Source organism: Xenopus tropicalis, chromosome 7 (genome assembly GCF_000004195.4).
Source record: "Xenopus tropicalis strain Nigerian chromosome 7, UCB_Xtro_10.0, whole genome shotgun sequence".
NCBI classification, from domain to species: Eukaryota; Metazoa; Chordata; class Amphibia; order Anura; family Pipidae; genus Xenopus; species Xenopus tropicalis.
Genome location: NC_030683.2, coordinates 86,472,992 through 86,494,736, shown reverse-complemented (window position 1 = coordinate 86,494,736; position 21,745 = coordinate 86,472,992). Strand labels below are relative to the sequence as shown.

Below are 21,745 nucleotides of genomic sequence, written 5' to 3'. Positions count from 1 at the left end.
TAAACCCAATAGGGATTTTTGCCATGAAGATGGATTCATACAGTTTTATTAGGATTAGGTACAAGCTTCTGTTTTATTATTACACTCAAAAAGGAAATCCGGAATCCAGATAATGAATCCTATACCTGTATAGTAGAAGTCGTCTATGTCACATAGAAAGAAGTTGTCTAAATGATGCCATGTTGCCAAGGGCTTAACTTCTTGACCTCCAGCTCACCAACTCATGGTTGAAAGAAGCATTTGAAACAATCACATTCAAAAACACATTTTTTTTTAAAAAAGTTCAAAATACAGAAATGCTAGTAATCCAACCTGAATCCATGTTGATACAAGTGCAATCCCAGTCTCTACAGCTCCTAGTCAGCACTATTTCAGCCTGCAATCCATTTATCTTTCCTTTTTTTAACCAAAGTTTCATTGCTTTACAGTTTCTTTCTGTCCCCTGTACTTTTTAATGGGGTAGTTCACCGTATAGTTAACATTTTGGAGCGATTCACTAAAGGTCGTTATGCGTTAAAAAGTGTTTGTTAATTAAGTACGAATTCATCAAAGTAATTTTGCATGCGTTACTACTCATATCACATGCTCAAAAATCACAATTATCGCAAAGCGATATGTCCCAGGAGTTACTAAACAACATTGCAGCTGGCGATTGCTTGTGGTGACAAGATGGAGTTTGATGCAGTCGGATTTTTTCTGGAATCTGAAGAGAATCAAGTATGTGATCGTCCTAGAGTGATGCATCCTCCAGTTTTCAAAATAGTCGTTTTCAGAAAGTAATGGTTATGTACATAATAGTGTCTGCTAACATCACGTGCTACGTAATAACGCATAAATATATTGCATGCTTTAAAATATAATTTAAAATGTCATCGCAGCATAAATAATGACAATAAAATTGCTTCTTAATTCAGACAAGTGTCTTTTTTGTGAATCAATTGTTAATTCTTCAAATATACGAAGTGATAATATTTTTAACGCATGCTAAAAATAATACTAGTTTTTTTGGCCTTTAGTGAATCGACCCCTTAGTGTATTATAAAATGTCCCATTCTAAATTGAATTTTTTGAGTTATTTGATTTTCTTTTCTGCTTCTTTCCAGCTTTCAAATGGGGGTCACTGACCCCAACCTAACAGCCAAAAGAATATTGCTCTGTGAGGCTACAATTCTATTAGTACTGTTACTTTTCTATGACATATCTTTCTATTCAGACTCTCTCCTTTGCGTCTTTCAGTCTCTTATTTAAACCACTGGGTGGTTGGTAGGGTAACATTATCAGGGGTCAGTGATGACAAAACATGCAGTTGCAGACTTTTGGAATAGTTGTTGCCTGAATTGTTGCCATTAATGAAAGTTTCTTGCATACAGAGCTGCTTCTTGGCCTTCTGTTTAGTCATGCATGGTGCTGCTGCCTTTTCCCTGCCTCCTGTTACAAATGTTGTGCTATTGTATCAACTAATGCAGGGAAACCATAAAGCTATGTTAACCCAGGGAGACTTGCTTTTGTCATATCTCTAGTAAATAGAATATGTGTGTATTTTATATATACATTGTAACTTGTGTATTTAAGGATGTTGAGTAATTTACATATTAGATGCAATCAGGTTACAATGGATGCAAGCTTCAAAGACATCCTATCTAGCACACAGTCACTAAGGGGTATATTTATCATGCTGTGTAAAAAGTGGAGTGAAGAATTACCAGTGATGTTGCCCAGGGCAACCAATCAGAAATTAGATTTTAACAGTCAGAAAATCAAAGCAAAGCATCTGATTGGCTGCTATGAGCAACATCACTGGTAATGTTTTACTCCACTTTTTACACAGCATCATAAATATACCTCTCCTCCTCTTTGACCAAAGGTTGTTGGAAATTCAATTCCCTTTGTCTCCAACTGCATTTTCCCAACTTCCATTGTCCAACCTGAATCAGGAATCTATGGCGAACTCCCTACAGTTAACTTAATGGTCATTGACCAATTAGAACTTGCCACATCAACTTTGACAGATGTCTAGGTTAATAGCATGGGTTAAGATTTAGTAGTGTGTTCCTGGAGTTCCTGGAGTGTGGACACAGATGCCTGACTCAATGCCTGACTCAATGGAAGGATGAGTATAAGGGAGTCAGTGGGATTCTATGTAACATATCCACCTTTAGAATTATCTTTCTAAATTGCAGTATATACTGTATTTAGATTTAGTGTTTTTTTGTATTTTGTATGTTTGTTATTTCTGTAGATATGTGTCAATAGCTTTTGTTAATAAATGTATATTTTTGATTGAACTACTTTTATTAAAGAACCTTTATAACCAGGAATATTCATGTACATATGTATATAAGAATAAATATACATATTTACATAAATATATCCTTGGGCAACAGCTACATAGAGCTGTTTCAGGTTAATCACCCCATTACAACCCAATTATGTTGGAATTATGGGTAAAAATATGGTGACTGTGCTTAAACTTTGCACACTGCAGATGACCCCTAGTGTTAGATACCGCCATTCTCTCTGCGATTAATGTACAGTGAGGAACATAAGTATTTGAAAAATTCAGGAAATCACATTGCATGATTTTTAAAGAATGTATTTGTATTGCACTGCTGCACATAAGTATTTGAACACCTGGCAATCAGCAAGAATTCTGGGTCTCAAAGACCTGTTACTCTGCATTTAAATAATCCACCTCTACTCCACTCATTAATCTAAATTAGTAGCACCTGTCTGAGCTCTTTAAAGACACCTGTCCACCTCACAGTCAGTCAGACTCCAACTACTACCATGGACAAGACCAAAGAGCTGTCAAAAGACACCAGAGACAAAATTGTGGACCTCCACAAGGCTGGAAAGGGCTATGAGGCAATTGCAGAGCAGCTTGGTGAAAATAGATCAACTGCTGGAGCAATTGTTAGAAAATGGAAGAGGCTAAAGACAACTGTCAATCTCCCTAGGACTGGGGCTCCATGCAAGATCTCACCTCATTGGGTATCACTGATGATGAGAAAGGTGAGGAATCAGCCCAGAACTACAAGGGAGGAGCTGGTCAATGACATGAAGAGAGCTGGGACCACAGTTTCAAAGGTCACTGTCAATAAAACACTACGCTGTTATGGTTTCAAATCATGCATTCCATGGAAGGTTCCCCTGCTCAAGTCATCACATGTCCAGGCCCGTCTGAAGTTTGCCAATGACCATCTGGATGATCCAGAGGAGGCATGGGAAAAAGTCATGTGGTCAGATGAGACCAAAGTAGAACTTTTTGGTCTAAACTTCACTCGCCGTGTTTGGAGGAAAATTATGGATGAGTTGCATCCCAAGAACACCATCCCTACTGTGAAGCATGGGGGTGGTAACATCATGCTTTGGGGGTGCTTTTCTGCGAAGGGGACAGGAAGACTGCACTGTATTAAGGAGAGGATGAATGGGGCCATGTATTGTGAGATTTTGAGCAACAACCTCCTTCCCTCAGTCAGAGCATTGAAGATGGGTTGTGGCTGGGTCTTCCAACATGACAATGAACCGAAGCACACAGCCAGGATAACCAAACAGTGGCTCCGTAAGAGGCATATCAAGGTTCTGGAGTCTTCAGACCTAAATCCAATAGAAAATCTTTGGAGGGAGCTAAAACTCCGTGTTGCTCAGCGACAGCCCCAAAACCTGACAGATCTAGAGGAGATCTGTGGAGGAGTGGGCCAAAATCCCTGTTGCAGTGTGTGCAAACCTGGTCTACAGGAAACGTTTGACCTCTGTAATTGCAAACAAAGGCTTCTGTACCAAATATTAACACTGATTTTCTCGGGTGTTCAAATACTTAAACTAAAAATCATACAATGTGAATTCCTGAATTTTTTTTTTAAATGCTGTCTCTCACAGTGGCACTGCACCTACAATGTGAATTTCAGATCCCTCCATGATTTCTAAGTCGGAGAACTTGCAAAATCACAGGGTGTTCAAATACTTATGTTCCTCACAGTACATTAGCAGACTCAGAACTTTACAATTTTTTGTTTCCTACATTATATAATGCTGTATCATAAATTATGTAAAGTCTTATCTACATTTTTATCTCTAATAACATTTTACAGAATTTAGTACTTTGCTAAGTCTTTTGCATTCTGAGGATGAGACCATCGTTGGCAACATATCACTCTGCTTGGGTAACTGTTTTGAGGTTCCTGGTGCAGCCGCCTCTCTGTTGCAGACTGATATCCTGAAACTACTTCTGACTCATGCTGGTGGGGATGCACAAACGACTAAAGTGCAGCAGAATGCTGCTATTGCATTGGGAAAACTGTGTACTGCAGAGCCAAGGTAATTGCTATATAATATCTTGTATATTCTGGTCTCTTTGCAGCAGCTCAATGCCTAATGGGGGATAGAAGGTAGAAAACAAATGCATTTTGGGTAGAAGGTGTTGGTAAAGATTAGTTACTGGATACAATCTAACTCTGTATTGGTTTTTCCATTTACAATTCATTATATTTATCAGGAGCGACATTTACATTCCTTGTAGACAGAGGCAAGCAAGGCAGATTAACTGGCTTTTCTTACCTTAAGAGGCAAGATTATTGACCAGCTCAAGCAAATTAAACTGGTTTGAACATTTGACCATAAAGTACTGTCAAGCTAATCTCCACACCTATTATCTAACCTTCTGTATTGAGACAGGTTACTTTAACTCATAAGTTTGAAGTCAATGTTTTATGATTTAAAATGTGACATGCATAGTAGCTCTCCTTTTGTTATACGTACTCTGAATTCCCAAGTGTCTGTCCCCTCTTAGAGTTGGTGTTTGTAACTTGTATATGTGCTCTATGCAAACAACCTAGATCTGTCTACCTTTTATTGAGGAAAAAACTGTGAAGATAAATACTAAAAAACTTTGTTTCATATGATATGCAGTACATGTATGGCGGGAGACAAGGTGACCAATATCAGCATAGGCCTTGGATATCTCGTCTCGTCAGGTCTCGTTAGGCCGGCTCAAGCACCAGCAAACATTTAGTGCTGAATCATCAGCTAGGGATAGAATTCTGTTGTCTCAACCAGTATATCTGATGATTCAGCTCTGAACATTAGTGGAGTGTACAAACGATTTTTCCTAAAGGTCATAATTCTAACGTGTATGGCCACCATAACTTCTATTAAAACTCCGGTATGAGAATTTACTCCCTACTCCCCAACAGAATTCATGGCTTCATATTTCCACTGGGTTTTTTTTCTTTAGTACTCCTATGATCATGTGCACCCTCCTTTTCTTACTATAACCCCTATCTGTGAGCCTCACTGAGAAATTCATTTCTGGTCCCAAATTTGCCCTTTTGAAATCAATAGAATCAATATCAGGTATTAAAGCTACCCTTTTTTTCAAAAATCTTTAAATGGTACTCCCCATAAACCTTTACAGTTCCATAGTTAAACAACTCTTATGTTGTTCAGTCTCTAAAAGCAACATTAAGCTTCAGCCTTAAAGTTGCACTATTGTGTTATATCCCTAATTCACTTGTCCCACAGTGTGCTTTCTCCATCAGCCCAAAAACGCACCAATCCCATGCTACCCACTGTCTATTACTACCAGCATGGTGAATTAATTCAGTCCAATGTAAACTGATCTCTTTTCAATCCTCAGAGGAATAAACTTTTAGTCCCTTGACTCTCCCATGCTTATCTCTCATAGCTAAGGTTTCATTTATGAGCACAAGTGCAAATATTTGAAATGGATGTGAAATTAAACCAGCATTGATGCTAGTTACAAAGGTTATTGCATCTATACATCTATGCCTTGCAACTGTAGAAAGAGTCAATGCTCACCTTTGGCCTGACCTGATAAATGGAGTGCAGTCAGGCACATTGAAGCAAGGGAAATTGAAATTACCAGCCTAGACCCGGCAGTAATGTGTGCAAGCACAAGTTGCATTGGATGGAACTTACTGGAAGCCAACTACTATAGTGTAATTTGGAAGAGAAAACCCTGCATTGTGGATAAAAAATATGATCATTAGAGATGTAGCAAACTGTTCGCCGGCGAACTAATTCACGCGAACGGGTGTTTGCAAGTCCGCAAATTCGTGAACTTTTGGCGATGTTCGCCATTTTGGGTTCGCCGTGTTTTTTTTTGAGCCGCGTTTTTTTGCCTCTGTTTTTTCCGCCGCGTTTTTTTGCTTCGGTTTTTCGCCTTTGCGTATACATAGGAATAGCTTGCGGTTTTTTTTGGCGTTATTTTTTGGCGTTTTTTTTTGGCGTTTTTTTTACAAAGTATTTTTCAGAGAAATTTTTGCCCTTGATCCCCCTCCTGCATGCCACTGTCCAGGTCGTGGCACCCTTTAAACAACTTTAAAATCAGTTTTCTGGCCAGAAATGGCTTTTCTAGGTTTTAAAGTTCACCTTCCCATTGAAGTCTATGGTGTTCGCAAAGTTTGCGAATATTCGCGAGTTTTGCCGAAAGTCCGCAAACGGGTTCGCAAACATTTTTGGCGATGTTCGCTACATCCCTAATGATCATGTGTCTTCAAATTTAGGATTTAAAAACACTGTACATTTGTAAATTACCATTCTAGTCTATTAGCACCTCTTCTTAATTGGCCACCAGAAGGATGCCAACCCCAAAAGCCATTAGTTGCCTCCTCTTGCCAATTTTGCTTTCTATCTGCCTTTAGTAATTGCTTTAACAGGATGGATTATTTTACAGACAAAAGCACAAGTGCTAAAATAGATACAAATCATCTAATAGACATACACAGTCCATCCTGTAACTTATCTGAAAGGATAACTGTATTTTCTTAATAATCCTTTGTATGGTTCATTCACTTTTATATCAGCCTTTTTACAGCCAACCCTATTGTGTAGTCTCCTACTGTATGCAGTATCTGTGAGTAACTATTCATATAGTTAATATTTATATTCATCCAGGAGTTTCACCCAGTCAGCATTAGAGCATGACCCATTGTTTTATTACTTTCTGTGAATTATATGGAATTCCTGAAATGTTTTGATTCCTAATTTTCAAATGCCCCATATCTCTGTTGAGTTTAAAGATTTAACAACCTTTTGTAATACTTAGGGCCACCACATATTCTGTGAATATTATTTACGTAGATACTTCCTTGGTTTTAATAGAAACATTAAGTAACATGCCAAAGGGAATGCTGATTACAGAGAACAATAAGCATAATAGCTCCTGGTGTAGTAAATTACAGTGGGACAGCATGATCTACCATGGAGGCAGACAGTGCATAAATGCATTGCAGGGATTTACACCTTCAAGATATTGTAATTAATTTTTTTTTATTATTTTATTATTTTTGTGTAAGAAGGGGATTCGTTGAACAGTTACAACCCAGGTAAAATTTTAATAATGTGTTTTAGCACCTCAACCCAATGATGTCCAAATTCAATTTTTTTGTAACTATCCATCTCTTTTGTTTCAGATATATGACCCAACTTCGCCAACTTAATGGAATAGAGATTCTTCACTCTTGCATGAAATATATGAAATCACTTTGAAATGTTTTTATACCACAGTATTATACAGTATTGATGTCCATGGTAGAATGAGGACACTTTTTTAAAAAAAAGTATTTTATATGGCATGTATTTTTTAAATATCTTTTTTTAGTTGGCATTTAGAAAAAAGTGTTAAATAATTATATGTTTTTCTGTACAGTATGTTATATTCTACATTTTTTCTGTGTTCCTTGTTTCCTATAGGTAAGCAGTGTAATAAATAATATGACTTATCTACCTTTCTTTCATTGAGAATTTGATATTCTCTTTCAGAGATCTAGGTATTATTTGCTAAAGTCTTAGTACAGAACTGTACACTACAAAAACAGGACCTTGCATTGAGGTAGTTTTCCTAGAATATACCTTTTTGTGGTGTTGTTCACTGTTATTCCCTTAAAACTGCATCTCTAGAACAGGTAAAGGATCTGTTATCTGGAAATCTGTTATCCAGAAAACTCCATATTATGGCAAGGCTATCTCCCTTAGACTCCATTTTAATCAAATAATTCAAATGTTTAAAAAATGATTTCCTTTTTCTCTTTAATAATAAAACAGTACCTTGTGCTTGATCCAAACTAAATAATAATTAATTCTTACTGGAGGCAAAAAAATCCTATTGGGTTTATTTAATGGGTAAATATTTTTTTTTTTTTTTTAAAAAGTATGGAGACCACAGGTCCCAAGCATCCTGGATAACAGGTCCCATACCTCTAACTCAGTAATTCTTGTCTTCCTATTTACTGCCCATGTGACATAATGACCTGCTGTGGGATTGAATGGAGTAGGCATAAGCACTTCCCCAGTTTATTCATATAGACATATAGGCATTGCATAAAATGGTTCTGATGTCTTAGCAGCAATTCTCCTTGATATCATGAAACAATGGTGGATCAGTAAAGGTCTATATAAGACATCATACATTTTGCTATTTTTGATGACAAGTCTGCTGATAAGGCAGATTTCAGGCTCGAGGATTTGTATCTGAAAACCACATGAGAGTTCCCACTCATATGGTTTCTTCATCCGAATAGCCTGATTTGTGCAAATCGGGTTTTTCTTTCCCCCGACCGAAAAATAAAAAGCGCAGCACCTAAAACTTGCCGTGTAATTAATCACACATAAAGGTAAAACTCACAAATAGATCTAAAAGCATTTCAAATATTTAAGGCACAGGTTGAATCTCAGCTGCCAATTAGTTTATGTATTTTATGTTTGCGCCAAATAGATAGCCTAATAACTTGAACTATTAGAGTTTATTTCCAAGTCAGAATTCACAACTATACCTTTGGTACAAATACTTTGTAATAATATTAACATAAAGGCCACTGGATGTACAATGCAGGTGATTCTCTCGACCCTAGGACAATGGTACAGGGGGTGGTTTAATCAAAGGCAACTCAAATGCCCAAAACATGCTTTGTGTTGCTGCCAGCTAGCATCCATATAAAATACCACGAGTAGCTCTGCACCCTCCTGAAACATGCTAGTTCCTGTTTGAGGAATAAATAAGCAGTGCAGGTCAGCTTGAGTCACTTCAGATTGTCCTAGTAGCAAATGTCCCACATAGAGTAACAGGAGTTTTGATCACTTCTGCAAGTAACAATAATCTAAAAATCCAATAGCCCTTAACTTCTATTAATTATAACTCCAAGTTGCTTGACACACAGTCCCATTCATTTCATGGTTTCTCAAATACAAACATTACAGTAGACACCATGGTACCGTATATATGATGATCCCTGTCTGTGTACTGGAAGAAAACATAATGATGGTGTTACTACTGCTGCCTCCACTGATCTTTTAAAAATGTATTCCAAAATGTATTTAATTGATGGGCACTGACAGTGTTACAATTATTAGATATATTTGTATTGCAGTGCATATTACCCAACACCAACACTTGCAATGAAAACTAAGTTAGCCAAATGATCAATGCTAGTAATCTAATGTCATATACTGTAACTCTCACCTCATCTGTAGTTAAGCCAGGTATAGTAAATACTTTGCCACATTATTCCATTTTTGTGAATTATAAATTTAAATGACTATATTTTCCAAGTAGCTGTACTTCTTTTTTCTTTTGCACACTTGGTTACACCTGATCCTTCTGGTAATTTCCAGACAAGCCTGCAAGTTTGCATCTTTGTAAAGATAAATTGCAAACTGTATTCTGTGTTAGAGAAATGATTTGATTTATGGGAGATTCATGCAATTTTCTCTGTTCAGTCTATCTTACAAGTCCCAAGGAACAATGTAATAAGTAAAGGTGAGATTGCAAGTTACCTTTAGTAAGACAAGAAAAAAAAAGAAAGCTATTTGGTGGAACTGTACAACTATTCCTAATTTTCCTTTAGGTTACTTGATTTCTTTTTGGATTCTTTGTTAAACCATTGTAAAGGTAAAGCATATTTCAAATCTTCTGATGATAAAATATGTTATCCTTTTCTAAAGTGTTTGAGTTGCTATCTTATCCTTCACTAAAGGGCTATGTGTACATATGAAATTGCTGGTCCACTGTCGCTCTTCTTCCAAGATCTGAATTGAAAAAGCACAAATGAATAAGTAGCAGAAAAAAACAACTTTTTGTGATTGCATACTTTTGGATTTGCTTTTGCTGCATAATACATTTTTAAAAATTTGCATTTTTTTCCTGCAACAAAATTGTATTTTGGCACAAAAAATATGAATCGTGAAAAAAAGGAACCAAGACCTTGAGTAAATGCCCCCATAGTGTTTGAGCGTGGTAATGTGTGAGTGTAAGGGAGAATGTTGTTATGGGAGGGAGCAAACCAAAAGCACTAAAGGTACAGTGTAAAGCCTTCTGAGAACTGAAGCTGTTCAAATGTCTCATACTATACACATAGCACTGCCTTAATCCAAAAATAAGAAGTTTTAACTCTCACATAAATGATTATAGGAATAAACATGCAAATTACACCTTAATGTCCATGTATCCAGAATCCAGAAGAATGGTTTTAAATGCATAGTTGCTCAGTATAATATAGTACTGTATTGTTTCCACTGAGAATAAAATATGGACAAGATATCTACAAAAGGGTAAAGGGTAGCTTCCAAAATAAGTAGTTTTTAAAAGAAAACAATGATGCACTAAAATAAAAATACAAATAACTCAACATTATTCCATACTGCTGAATACCTTAAACGTGTCAATGAAATATAAATAAGGTAGAAAGTTTCCTGCCATTCAAATTAAAGTGAAAATGGTAGAGAAGCGGAGCACAGAAAAAACTTAAGAATAAAAACATAAATTTATTTCCTCATTTAAAAATAAGTCAGAGCATATTCACCTCTTTAGCTTAACGCGTTTCGTGGTAACACCACTTCCTCAGAAGCCCAAATTGTGAGACCCTCCATTTGAGTTTAAATAGATAAAACACACACCCATTCTTAATTAGTAACTCACTATTAACCCTAAAAGCGTGAAATACAAGCACATATATGTCCATAGACATGATGAGAACCTTGTATATGTAAAAACAGCTAAAGCACCCACCAGGGGTGCTTATCAACTATAGAAAACTATACCCTCCACAACCTATATCATTTAGGTAAGCTTAGGTGTTATATAAGTAACAATAGTAATGATAATAATAATAGTAATAGTAACAATAGATCATGAAGGTCACATATATTAAATACTGTTACAAATTGTTTCTGAATTGTGTGTATATGGTTATATGCCCAATTATCAGACCTCGATAATAAATTAAAAGTATACATATAAACATACTACTTCCAAAATCATTAATCGATTAAATAGCGGTGTGGTCACATGGTTATCAGTAAAAACAGGATAATTCCCATTCTCTATTGAGGCCCCCATATTGCTCTGTTGTTTTCAACCGATATATCCAAAAGACCTCTCTCTCTGAAAGTTTCTTATCTATATCACCTCCCCTAACACTTATACTGGGTCTATCAATAATCTGAAAGGTCATATGATTACTACTTTCATGTTTCTCTATTATATGTTTTGCTATCGCTGATCTTGTATCCTTTCTCTCCACGGCTGATAAATGTTCCAAAATCCTGGTTCCAACCTTGCGAATGGTTTTCCCCACGTACTGAGCACCACACTCGCATGTGGCTAGGTAAATGACCCCTTTGGATTGGCAGTTGAAATATTGGGGAATGGTAAAAGTATGTCCTGTATATGCACAACTAAATTGCTTAGAGATTCTCACTACCCCACACGCCTTACATTTTTTTTTTTCCTGCCACATTTGTAAGTGCCCTTATGGCATAACCATGCAGCTTCCAAGTCATTATCTCTCGTGGAATATAAACTCCTGGAAACCCAGGAGGCCACATTCCTAGCTCTCCTGAATGTGAATCCAGGGGTTTGATCAAGAGTTTTCTGCAACACCGGATCCTGCATTAGTATACCCCAATATTTAGTAATACTCTTTTGGATGTCGTGGGCCCCGCGGCCAAATGTAGTACAAAACCTGAGTTTCCCATGGGATCCCCCTTTGCGCCCCCCAACAGTAGCAGTGGGGTGTAATAAACTCATCCTGTCCGTGGCCACAGCTCTATCATAAGCTGATTTGATAACCTCCGTACTATATCCCCGTTGGGCAAACCTATCACTATTCAAATTAAAGTGAGATGAGGACAAACATAAATGGAAATCCATGCATGAGGTACATTCAGAGCTACTTAATAATCAGAGGTGATGAAGTCACGCATAGAGATTCTAAAGGGCACTATGCTAAGAAATGAGATTTCACCAGCAACTTCACCCTTTATGTGATTCCATGGAACAGCTCATGCTAAAGAAATTGTTACTTAGGTAAAATCAATAGGCGAGTATCTAATATATTTAGTTTTTTGGTTTGTTTATTCATGTATTTATTTAGTACAATTTAATGTCATTATAGAGATCTTAATTCAGTTTTATATAATAATCAAGGTAATATGTGCATAGAAATTTGGATATGGGTAGTTTTCTAACCACATTAACTCCACTGTCAAAACCTGTCACTTTTTCTTACGCAATATTGCCAAAATCCGTCCCTTTCTTTCTACTGTAACAGCTAGGCTGCTCATGCATGCTCTCATCCTGTCACGACTGGATTACTGCAACCTGCTGCTAACCGGCCTCCCTAACTCCCATCTTTCCCCCCTACAGTCTATATTAAACACTACTGCCAGAATTCTCCTCCTCTCATCCAGGAGAGTTCCCCTGCTAAAGTCTTTATCGTGGCTTCCTATCAAACAAAGAATATCCTACAAACTTCTTCTCCTAACCTTTAAAGCCCTCCATTCCTCTGCCCCTCACTACAACTCTTCCCTTGTGTCTCCGTATGTTCCCGGCCGACTCCTTCGTTCCTCGCAGAGCAATCGTTTGGTTGCGCCCCCCACTACTACTGCGATTTCCCGTCTTAAACCTTTCTGCCTTGCTGCCCCCTACATTTGGAATGCCCTCCCTGATTTCCTCCGGAGAGAATCCTCACCCAGTCTTTTTAAAACTAAGGTTAAAGACTACCTTTTGGAGCACTCGCCCAGCACCTGATCTGGGAACTGGCACTTATATTGTAGTGTCACCCACTGTGTCCTACAGCACTTATATATTTGCCTATTTGTGTCTGTTAGTTACCCTCCCATATAGATTGTAAGCTCTACAGGGCAGGGACCTCCTTCCTCTTGTGTCCTCGACTCTTAACTTATTGCTGCTGTATTTATCTGTATTTATTATTATACTTTGTATTTATCTATTATCTTAACACCCTGTTTGTATTAATGTTTTCTACTGTAGTAGCGCTTTATAAATAAAGATATACATACATAAAGATATACATACATATGGTGATCTGTATTTAAGCCTTTACAGCATCTAATGACATATGTATGACCAACTGTACAAAATGCGTTAATATGCCTTGTTACAAAAATAAAAAGCAAAGCAAATATCTTGAGCTCTTCTGACATGTATCTGCATTTAGAAATGTGTCAGTTTAATAAAATACTTTTTTTTTCTGTTAGGAAAGTGTTAATAAATGGAGAAAGTACTGTACCTTCCCCTGCAGTGAATTTTTCCACTGAAATGTGCTAAACACCATTTGCCTGCGCCCCAGTGAGCACAAACTAATAGGAAATATAGGACTGTATTTCCTTCTGTGTTCTTGCAGTTGAACTGGTAAAAAATCCACCACAGGGGAAAGCAGGTAAGAATGTTCACGTGTAAGAGCCCTTAGCTTGGAGGTCCCTATAGCTCAAAGAGCACCTTGCAATTTAACCCTTTTCCTGCAAGTGCTCTGCTAAGCAACTTGTTTTTCCCGCAGCAATACTTACAATACTTAAACCTGAAAAAATAGGTACTAAATCATCAGTATGTCACTTCCCCTTCCGATGATGTAGTACTTACTGGCAGGAAAAGGGTTACAGCAACAACTGCTAACATAGATGTTGTTACATTAAAACAATTACTGCTTTGATCCAAAGAAATATGTACACTTTTCATACCTTACTAGCTCTAGAAATGTCTTCAAATTCCGAGTTTTCCTTTATTAACTCTTTGTGTTGCAGTATAGTGTGCATACCATAAAGGCATTCATATTTTAGATATTTTGTTGCAGTGCTTATCCCAATACAACAATAACATTAAATCTAGGGCAGAATTATTAGACTGTTGTGGGAAAGAGTTGCAAGGTGATTGAATTACAGTTGTGTTTTGCAGCCAGCGGGTGGCACTAATACTGCATTTTCTCTTCTGCAGAATGGGAAATGATTTGCTAAAGTTCCTATTGATTATTCTTTTATTTTCTGTTGTATACACCTTGTATTGCATTATGAATGCCTTTTTCTACAGATTTACCACATTTACTGATTGCTATATATACGCCGTGATACAATATATATATCTATATACCTTGATTCCATCCACTTAACCTGTATACAGCGCATTCATGTCAAGGACAAATACATAACAGACACAGACACAGGAACTGAAACCAGTTTTTAACTCTTGATATTCAGCTTGATTATTATATGCACTGTAACCCAAACATATTGGAACAGGCCTACAGGTTTTTAATTCCCATTTAGCAGGAAAATCTTTCCTACTCATGATTTACTGACGCAGAAGTTTAAGCAGTCTTTTGTATTTTACATTGGTTATTGATACAAAAATAAGAGCTACAAGTTTCCGTATTATTAAGAATGTATTTATTTTTAGAATAGTGAATCCTCCCTAAAATATTAGAAAATCAAATTCAACCCCTTATTAGCATATACCAATCTGTGTTTAATTTACAGAACTGCGCTATTTGTGAAAAACAATTGCCACTTGATATTAAGGGTTAGGATTTAGAGGCCAATTCATTATTGATCAAATGGGGGAGTCCAAAAGCATTCTTAGCAGTTCAATCTATTTTGCAATTTATCAAAACCAATTGGCAGATTTATCAAAACTCCATTCAGTTCTCTGGAGTGGCAGCGCTCAGCACTACACAGCTACAATGCTAAGCACTATCAACCATCTGAATCCTTACTCTACACACTCCTGAAAATTGTTCAGTTCTAAGGTGTCAGTAAGGTTATCAACTAATGATATATCAGTTTAGCTGAAACAAATATCTCAGTTAGGTACTGGGATTTCGCCAAATTCCGATTCACTGCATACCTACTTGACAGAGAGACATGCTATGCATTTAGTATATGCATTTAATATATATATATACCTTGCTCACTATTCATTCAAATGTGCAGAGCTGGGAATTAAGTTTACTTCAGTCTCTTCATGGAGATGTCCATTGCTGATAACTTCAGTGCTGCCATGCCCAGCTTTTTTTCACTGTTCCTCCCCTTACATTTTCTCTTTCAGCTTCAACATTCATACCTAACATTATTGAAAATAAAAAAGAAATCTCTAATAGCATTGTTTCCTTGTGTTTCTTCTGAATTATGAAATACAAAAAAGATTTATTTTACTATGTTCATGTCAATATTCCAGTGTTTTTATTGGCCTGACCTTCTTTGGACTCCATTAAAGATTTGTTGTTGCCTAGCAGCCAATAATCTGGCAAGATATAGCAACAAACTAGGGTTCTCTGCAATACTCTAAAAAATCCGCAAACATGGTCCAAAATCTAAAGAATTCATTACAAGTGCAGCAAAAGAGCCACCTTGAAGAGCAGGATTTTAGATTCCAGGGTGGATAATCAACTATTAATGTCACAAAAAGGAACACCAGGTATCTTTTGACATGACAGTGACTGGGGTGTAGGGGCACAGGTCATACATAGGTGCTGTATTGTTGTAGAGAAACAATCTCCTTTTAATGATACCCTTTCTAATGTTCTGTTTAATAAAAACCAAAATGCACAAAATTATATTCCCTTCCCCCTTTTTAATACCTGCCATTCAAAATAGTTAAGGCATTTTAAAAAGTTATATTTAGTTGTTGTTTAAAAGTTACGTTTTGCAGGGTCACTTGTGAAATTAGTTGTCAAAAAACCTAATTTATGGAAAATGCCATCATTTTACAGTTAACTGTTATGCTTTGATTATTTACACATATATCTAAAAAATACAAAATATATTAATTGTACTCTTTATCAACTTTCTACTTCCTTTTTAATGTGAATTATGTAATAGTAGTTAATGACAAAACATAATTACAGCACATCATCAATCCTTAATAAACCTCAGCTATCAATAGAATATGACTATTTCATATCTTTAGAAGCAGTGTAAAACACAAAGTGCTCCCATGTATCAGATACCTTGATGTGGTGACAGCTGCTACTTTATAGAAATCTGCCAGTTTAAGTCTGGTCCCCCTACAGACTGTCAATTTTTGAGTATGTTTTGAAATTATGCAATATTAAGCCTTATCAGAAACAATCTTTCATATATGTAGTAGATATAAGTCTAAAGCATTTCTTTGTAGTTAAAACACACACCGGATCCCACTTTCACATTTCTGTGAGTTACAGATAACACCTACATGTATAAGTTAATTTTAAACATCAAGGGTTTAAAATGTTCTACCATTCAGAAAGTTGTTGAATAGGCAAATGGTACTTCATAATGAACCAAGGCCACTGTAACCATATGACACACATTTGTAACCAAATTGACAGATGTGGAAATTGTCTGTGTCAAGAAAAAGCATTAACTGCTACACTGTTGAAGCTCTATGCTTGACTTGGTAAATTTGTGGGCCAGTGGCCCTGAATTAAAAACCAAAGCCAATGTAACCAAACCATCCCAAGAAGTAAAATGTTGGAAGGAGCAAGAATTTAACTTACCCTTCTTTTTATGAAAGAGCTCCCTGAACCACTACCCTTTTGAAGATCCCATTCCAGCTAAGCAAATTTAGTGGCAGATGAAAATTCATAATGATCCAAGGTCACTGTAACCAAACCATCCCAGAATGGTTTTAATAGATCTTGCCAGAAACATGATTAAATTTCTCAACCATATTTTGGCTACTAACTAGTACACTGTTAAAGTCAACATTTTGTTGGCCAGTGGACCTGCATAAAGAATTAAGTGCAGTGAAAGCAAACCATAATAAAAGTACAGATGTTGGAAGATAAAACAGTATAACCACTACACAACTGCAACACCACTGCTGAGCACAACAAAAACATCCAGAAATGAAAGATGTAGGAAGATGCTGGAATTAAACTTTCAACAATCTTTTTGTAAAGGAACTCAACAAAATGCAACACTGCCGAAGCTCTTTGCTTGCTTTCTTAATTTGTTGGCCAGTGGTCCAGCATCAAGAACCAAAGCCAATGCAAACAAATTATCACCAAAAAGTCTGAAGACAAAATATGTTACAGTGCTCCAAAAGGTAGAATCTGACTTTCTTTTTGAAAAGATTGAGTGAGTGTTCCCTACAGAGGAATTAACTGATAGAATTCCAGAGGTAAGGAGCTTCAAGTTGAAAAGGTTTAAGACCAGAGGTAGCAGAGGGTATGGATAGTGTTTAAAGATGATTACTCTGAGAAGAGCAGAGGAGATGGCCAGGAGATAAGTGAAGAAATGTAGTGAGGAGCAGAGTAGTGAACTCCTTTGAATGTTAGCAAAAGGATTTTGTTTGCTATCCTTTGCTTAACAGGCAACCTTGACATGGATTTTATTAGTGGGTGAACAGGTTCCCTCTTAGGAGAAAAAAGAGAATTATAGTTGCAGAGTTTAAGACAGGAAGGGAGAGAGGTGGGAATCTGGGAGACTGATTAGTAGGAGGCTGCACTAGCCATAGTCTAAACAGGAAAGGATAATGGTGTGGCTTGTGAATGTTTTAACTGGTACTTGTGAAATAAAGGGGTGTATCGTGGCAATATTGCATAGGAAAAGGAAGCGATTTTTAGCAGCAGCATATATATGGTTAGAAAAGGAAAGGGACTGGTCCAAAATAACCCCCAGATGGTGTGCTGATATTTAGAAAGGTAGGAGGAAAATCAGGAAGCAACCTGATTCTGAATGCCAAGAGAAAACAGAATTTGCATTAAAATGGAACTGTCACCAGTATCAAAAGCAAAGAATAAATCCAGGAGAATAAGAATAGAGAAGGGTTCTTTGGCCTTGGCAGTCTGGGGATTATTTGCAACTCTACATAAGACTGTCTCAGTTGTGTGTGCAGATCGAAAACCAATCTGGTTGGTGTTTGGAGCAGAGAGCACATAAAATGGATTGTATCCATTATCTGATGATTTCCTTTTAATTGGCCCTAGCAACTCAACCATTTGTGCTGAGAATTCTCTCTGAGCTCCTTCAGGATAAGACAGAGCTACCCACTACCAGGCTAACATTTCTAGGAAATGAAATAGATTTAGAACTACATCTGTGTAGGTTGCAAGAAGACAAAGTTGCAAAGCTAAGGGAGTAGTAATGAGCAAATCTTTTTCGCTTCGCTGCAAAATTTTTGAAACTGCTGAAAGATTAGTGAAACGGTAAAAAAAATGTGGCTACCACACAACTTTTTTGATGCATGCAATTTTTTGGGGGCTGTGACCGTGACTTTTATTCCAGCCAATTTGACAGGACTGTGACTTTTTCCTCACTTGGTGAACTTTTGTCAAGCTAAATTTTTGCGGCAGCTTTGCAAATAAATTCGCCAATAGCGAAATGTGGAATAAAAGCAAGGCTACCATTAAGCAGGTATAGTATGCTCTAGGCTCGTTGAACTTTGCCTGCAATGAGATACCAATGGGGAGGTTATTTAATTGCAGATTTAAGAAATTGTTGGCTGAAGGGTTTCTCCACACAACAGAATTAGGCTTAATAACACTATCAAGGAGGATCTCAGAATATAAAAGGTTTTTTCTAAGTTCATTTAATGGGGTTAGAATCTGCCAAGGGAGCCCATTTTTACAACCAGAGATTATACCTGTTTTTCCAGACGCAGCTGGAGGACATTGGTTTGGAGCCTATTTTGGCAGGCAGTGAAATGCAGAAAAATGGCCCAAAAGCTGGGTGTCTCTTAATTACACGAAAAACCTGGTATTTCTTGAGCCTTTCCCAAGAGTAGTGGTGGTAGAGCTATGGAGCGCAGACTTGGAGAACAATGTGTTTCAAAAGTGGGTGCCAAATGTTAGGCACGCCCCAAGTGATTACAATTGCTTTCCTGAAACCCCTGGGCCCTGGGTTATTCCATGTTGGCACCACAAAATGATCTTTTTCCTGCACCTTCTTAATTTGCACAGGTGAACGAATGCGTAGTAGAATAAAAAGTTGAATTTTAACAAAAATGCCAGCCTTTTCACTCTGTACTGTGTGTGGTCCTGCCCCAGGGTAGTTATTTGTGCTTGCTAAGAAGAACCCTGGGTTGGTGCAGTTTTCTGCTAACAGGAATACCAGCCTGGGTATCAGGTAAGTGATTACTATCACACAATGATGTGTCCTTCTGGTTTTAAATATTTTACAGCTTTCACAGATCTAAAATTCTTAAATTCCTTTTAAAATGATTTACCACTTTCAAGACTTTCTAGTCTTATTCTAGTCCTACTAACCAATCCTCATAATACCAACATATTGAATTCTTTTTGGAAGAAGTACATGATGTAAGAGAAATAAATAAATATCACCTTTATTTATGAAAACTACTACAATGCTTTCATTTACATGACATTGTACAATATGCCTTTGTCACAGCCCATACACATTACTGGCCTCTGGAATGGTTGGCATGGCTACAACAGATGTCTTGGGAAATTATAGGAATGTCCTCTAGGCAAAGTGTTTCAAAAACAACTAGGCTTCCCCCATAGCAGTCTCTTTTTGTATTTTAAGGAGACTTATAGGTCTTTCTGGGCTAACTTTCCACTTACTAACAAGATCTGTAAGATTCAATGATGACCGCACTTCACTTATTTTGTCACTTCAGTTCTGAAACTAATAGGGCTACTGTATTTGTGTTAAAATTGCTTCTGCTTTTTGTCTAGTTGGTTTATATGATTGCACTCCTTAGGCATCCATTTGGAAAATGCAATTATCGCAGAACATTGTATTATTTTAACAGTTACTGCTATTTTCTGGATGTGCGGCATCATTACAAGCATCTCCATGCTCCACCGGAGAGCAATCAATGCCATTGTTCATATGCCAGCTTTGCAGCACTGGTCCTGTTTATTAAGGTCACTTTTTTCATTTCTTGTGAAAATGATCATTACACCTCCCGTTAATGTATCTAATCAGGATAACAAAATAGTGGCATCTATTGGGCAGAGCTAATGGGGTGGGTGACAGAATTAGAGATTCCCTAATACATGTTTTATAATATATATTTTATATATTATAATCTTTCTGTTATATTTATTATATTTAGAATATAATGCTGCCTACTTTTAATATATTTTTCCTTATCATTATTTTTATTTTTATACCATACAGAGGCTCAAGAGGTTTCCAATTTTTTCCATGTTTTTCCACTATAGTCAAATGTGTTAACTGCAATCGTTTTGCACTGTGAGAGATATATTGCACCATTAAAGCATCTTATCTAACTGGAGGCCTATAGGCTAAATGTGGCCCTCCAAGGTATTTGTATGGCTTTCAGCATGCTCAGGATCTCTATAGACCTCTAATTGCAACATTATTGTTTAAAATAATACAGCCCTCAAACAACTGAAAGAGTGAATAATTGGCTTATGGCACTGGAAATATTCAACAGTCTGGATTGGTTTTGTTGTAATTGGCTGGTCATTTAGGAAATATTTACTTTAAATTAAACATTCTCATCACATTTATTAAATTGCTCTTGTTTTTCTACCTTCCACACTAGGTAGAATTGTTTACTTTTCTGTGGAATAATAATCTCTAAATTGATAATGGAAAGAGATGTTTATTGCAAATATTTGAGGGAAATTACTTGTTTTATGCACAGCGATAGAACTTCTAATTTCTCTGTATCAATATTTGCTTATATTTCAGTATTTGTGAGATCATCAAATATTAAATAGTATTTGATTTTCAAGATATTTCAACATATATTCTCTATAAATTAATGATTAAGAGGCTATGTACCAGTAGCAAAGTCTAGGGGGAGTAGAAGAATTACAAAACTAGAAAGGACAGGATGTGACGAGGGGGAGGAGTTGTCACTGGCTAGGAGGAAGCACACAGCAACAAGAGACCATCTTCACTCATTATTACTCATTATTATATACAGTATAGGAGATTCAGGGGCAGATTTCCTAAAATTGGATTTTTGTTTTTTGTGATCAGTGATAATTTGTAAGTTGATTTGAAGAATATATTGTCAGTTTGTGAAATTAAAATGGCCATTCATTTCCATGAATCCTTTTTATTTTTCCCAAACAGGAAGTGTTCTAGCAGCCATTTTAGGAGCATTGGCACTCATTCTTGGAAAGCAATAATGTGTTTAAGTTTCAAGTAAAACTTAACTTAACTTCCCCTTGAAAGTGCGTGAAATAGAAAACAATGATGGGATTACCCTCCCATTGAAAATGTGTGAAATACAAAACAATTATATGATTAACTTTCCCTCGAAAGTGTGTGAAATAGAAAACAATTATGGGATTAAGTTCCCTTGAAAGTGTGTGAAATAGAAAACAATTATGCATTTAACTTCCCCTTCAAACTGTGTCAAGGAGAGGCTGTCACTGACTATTCTATTTCTCTAATATTCTAAGCCTCCTATGTCCTATATATATAGAAATGAGTGCAGAATTTTTTGGTCACAGCCTTATTGAACCCCGCCTAATGGTTAAAAATTTAGCGGTGAGCACAACTTTCCCTT

The 21,745-nt window shown here is 36.7% G+C and overlaps 1 protein-coding gene across 1 annotated transcript in view; it reads left to right on the top strand.

Moving 5' to 3' along the window:
• Positions 1-7,742, top strand: part of ttc12 (tetratricopeptide repeat domain 12) — a 73,956-nt gene extending 66,214 nt beyond the window's left edge. Inside the window, exons 21-22 of the mRNA XM_004916092.4 lie at positions 4,092-4,317; positions 7,434-7,742. Coding sequence (XP_004916149.1) covers positions 4,092-4,317; positions 7,434-7,509 — 302 coding nt within the window. The 3' untranslated portion in view covers positions 7,510-7,742. The remainder of the gene's footprint in view (positions 1-4,091; positions 4,318-7,433) is intronic.
• The last annotated feature ends 14,003 nt before the right edge of the window (positions 7,743-21,745 follow it).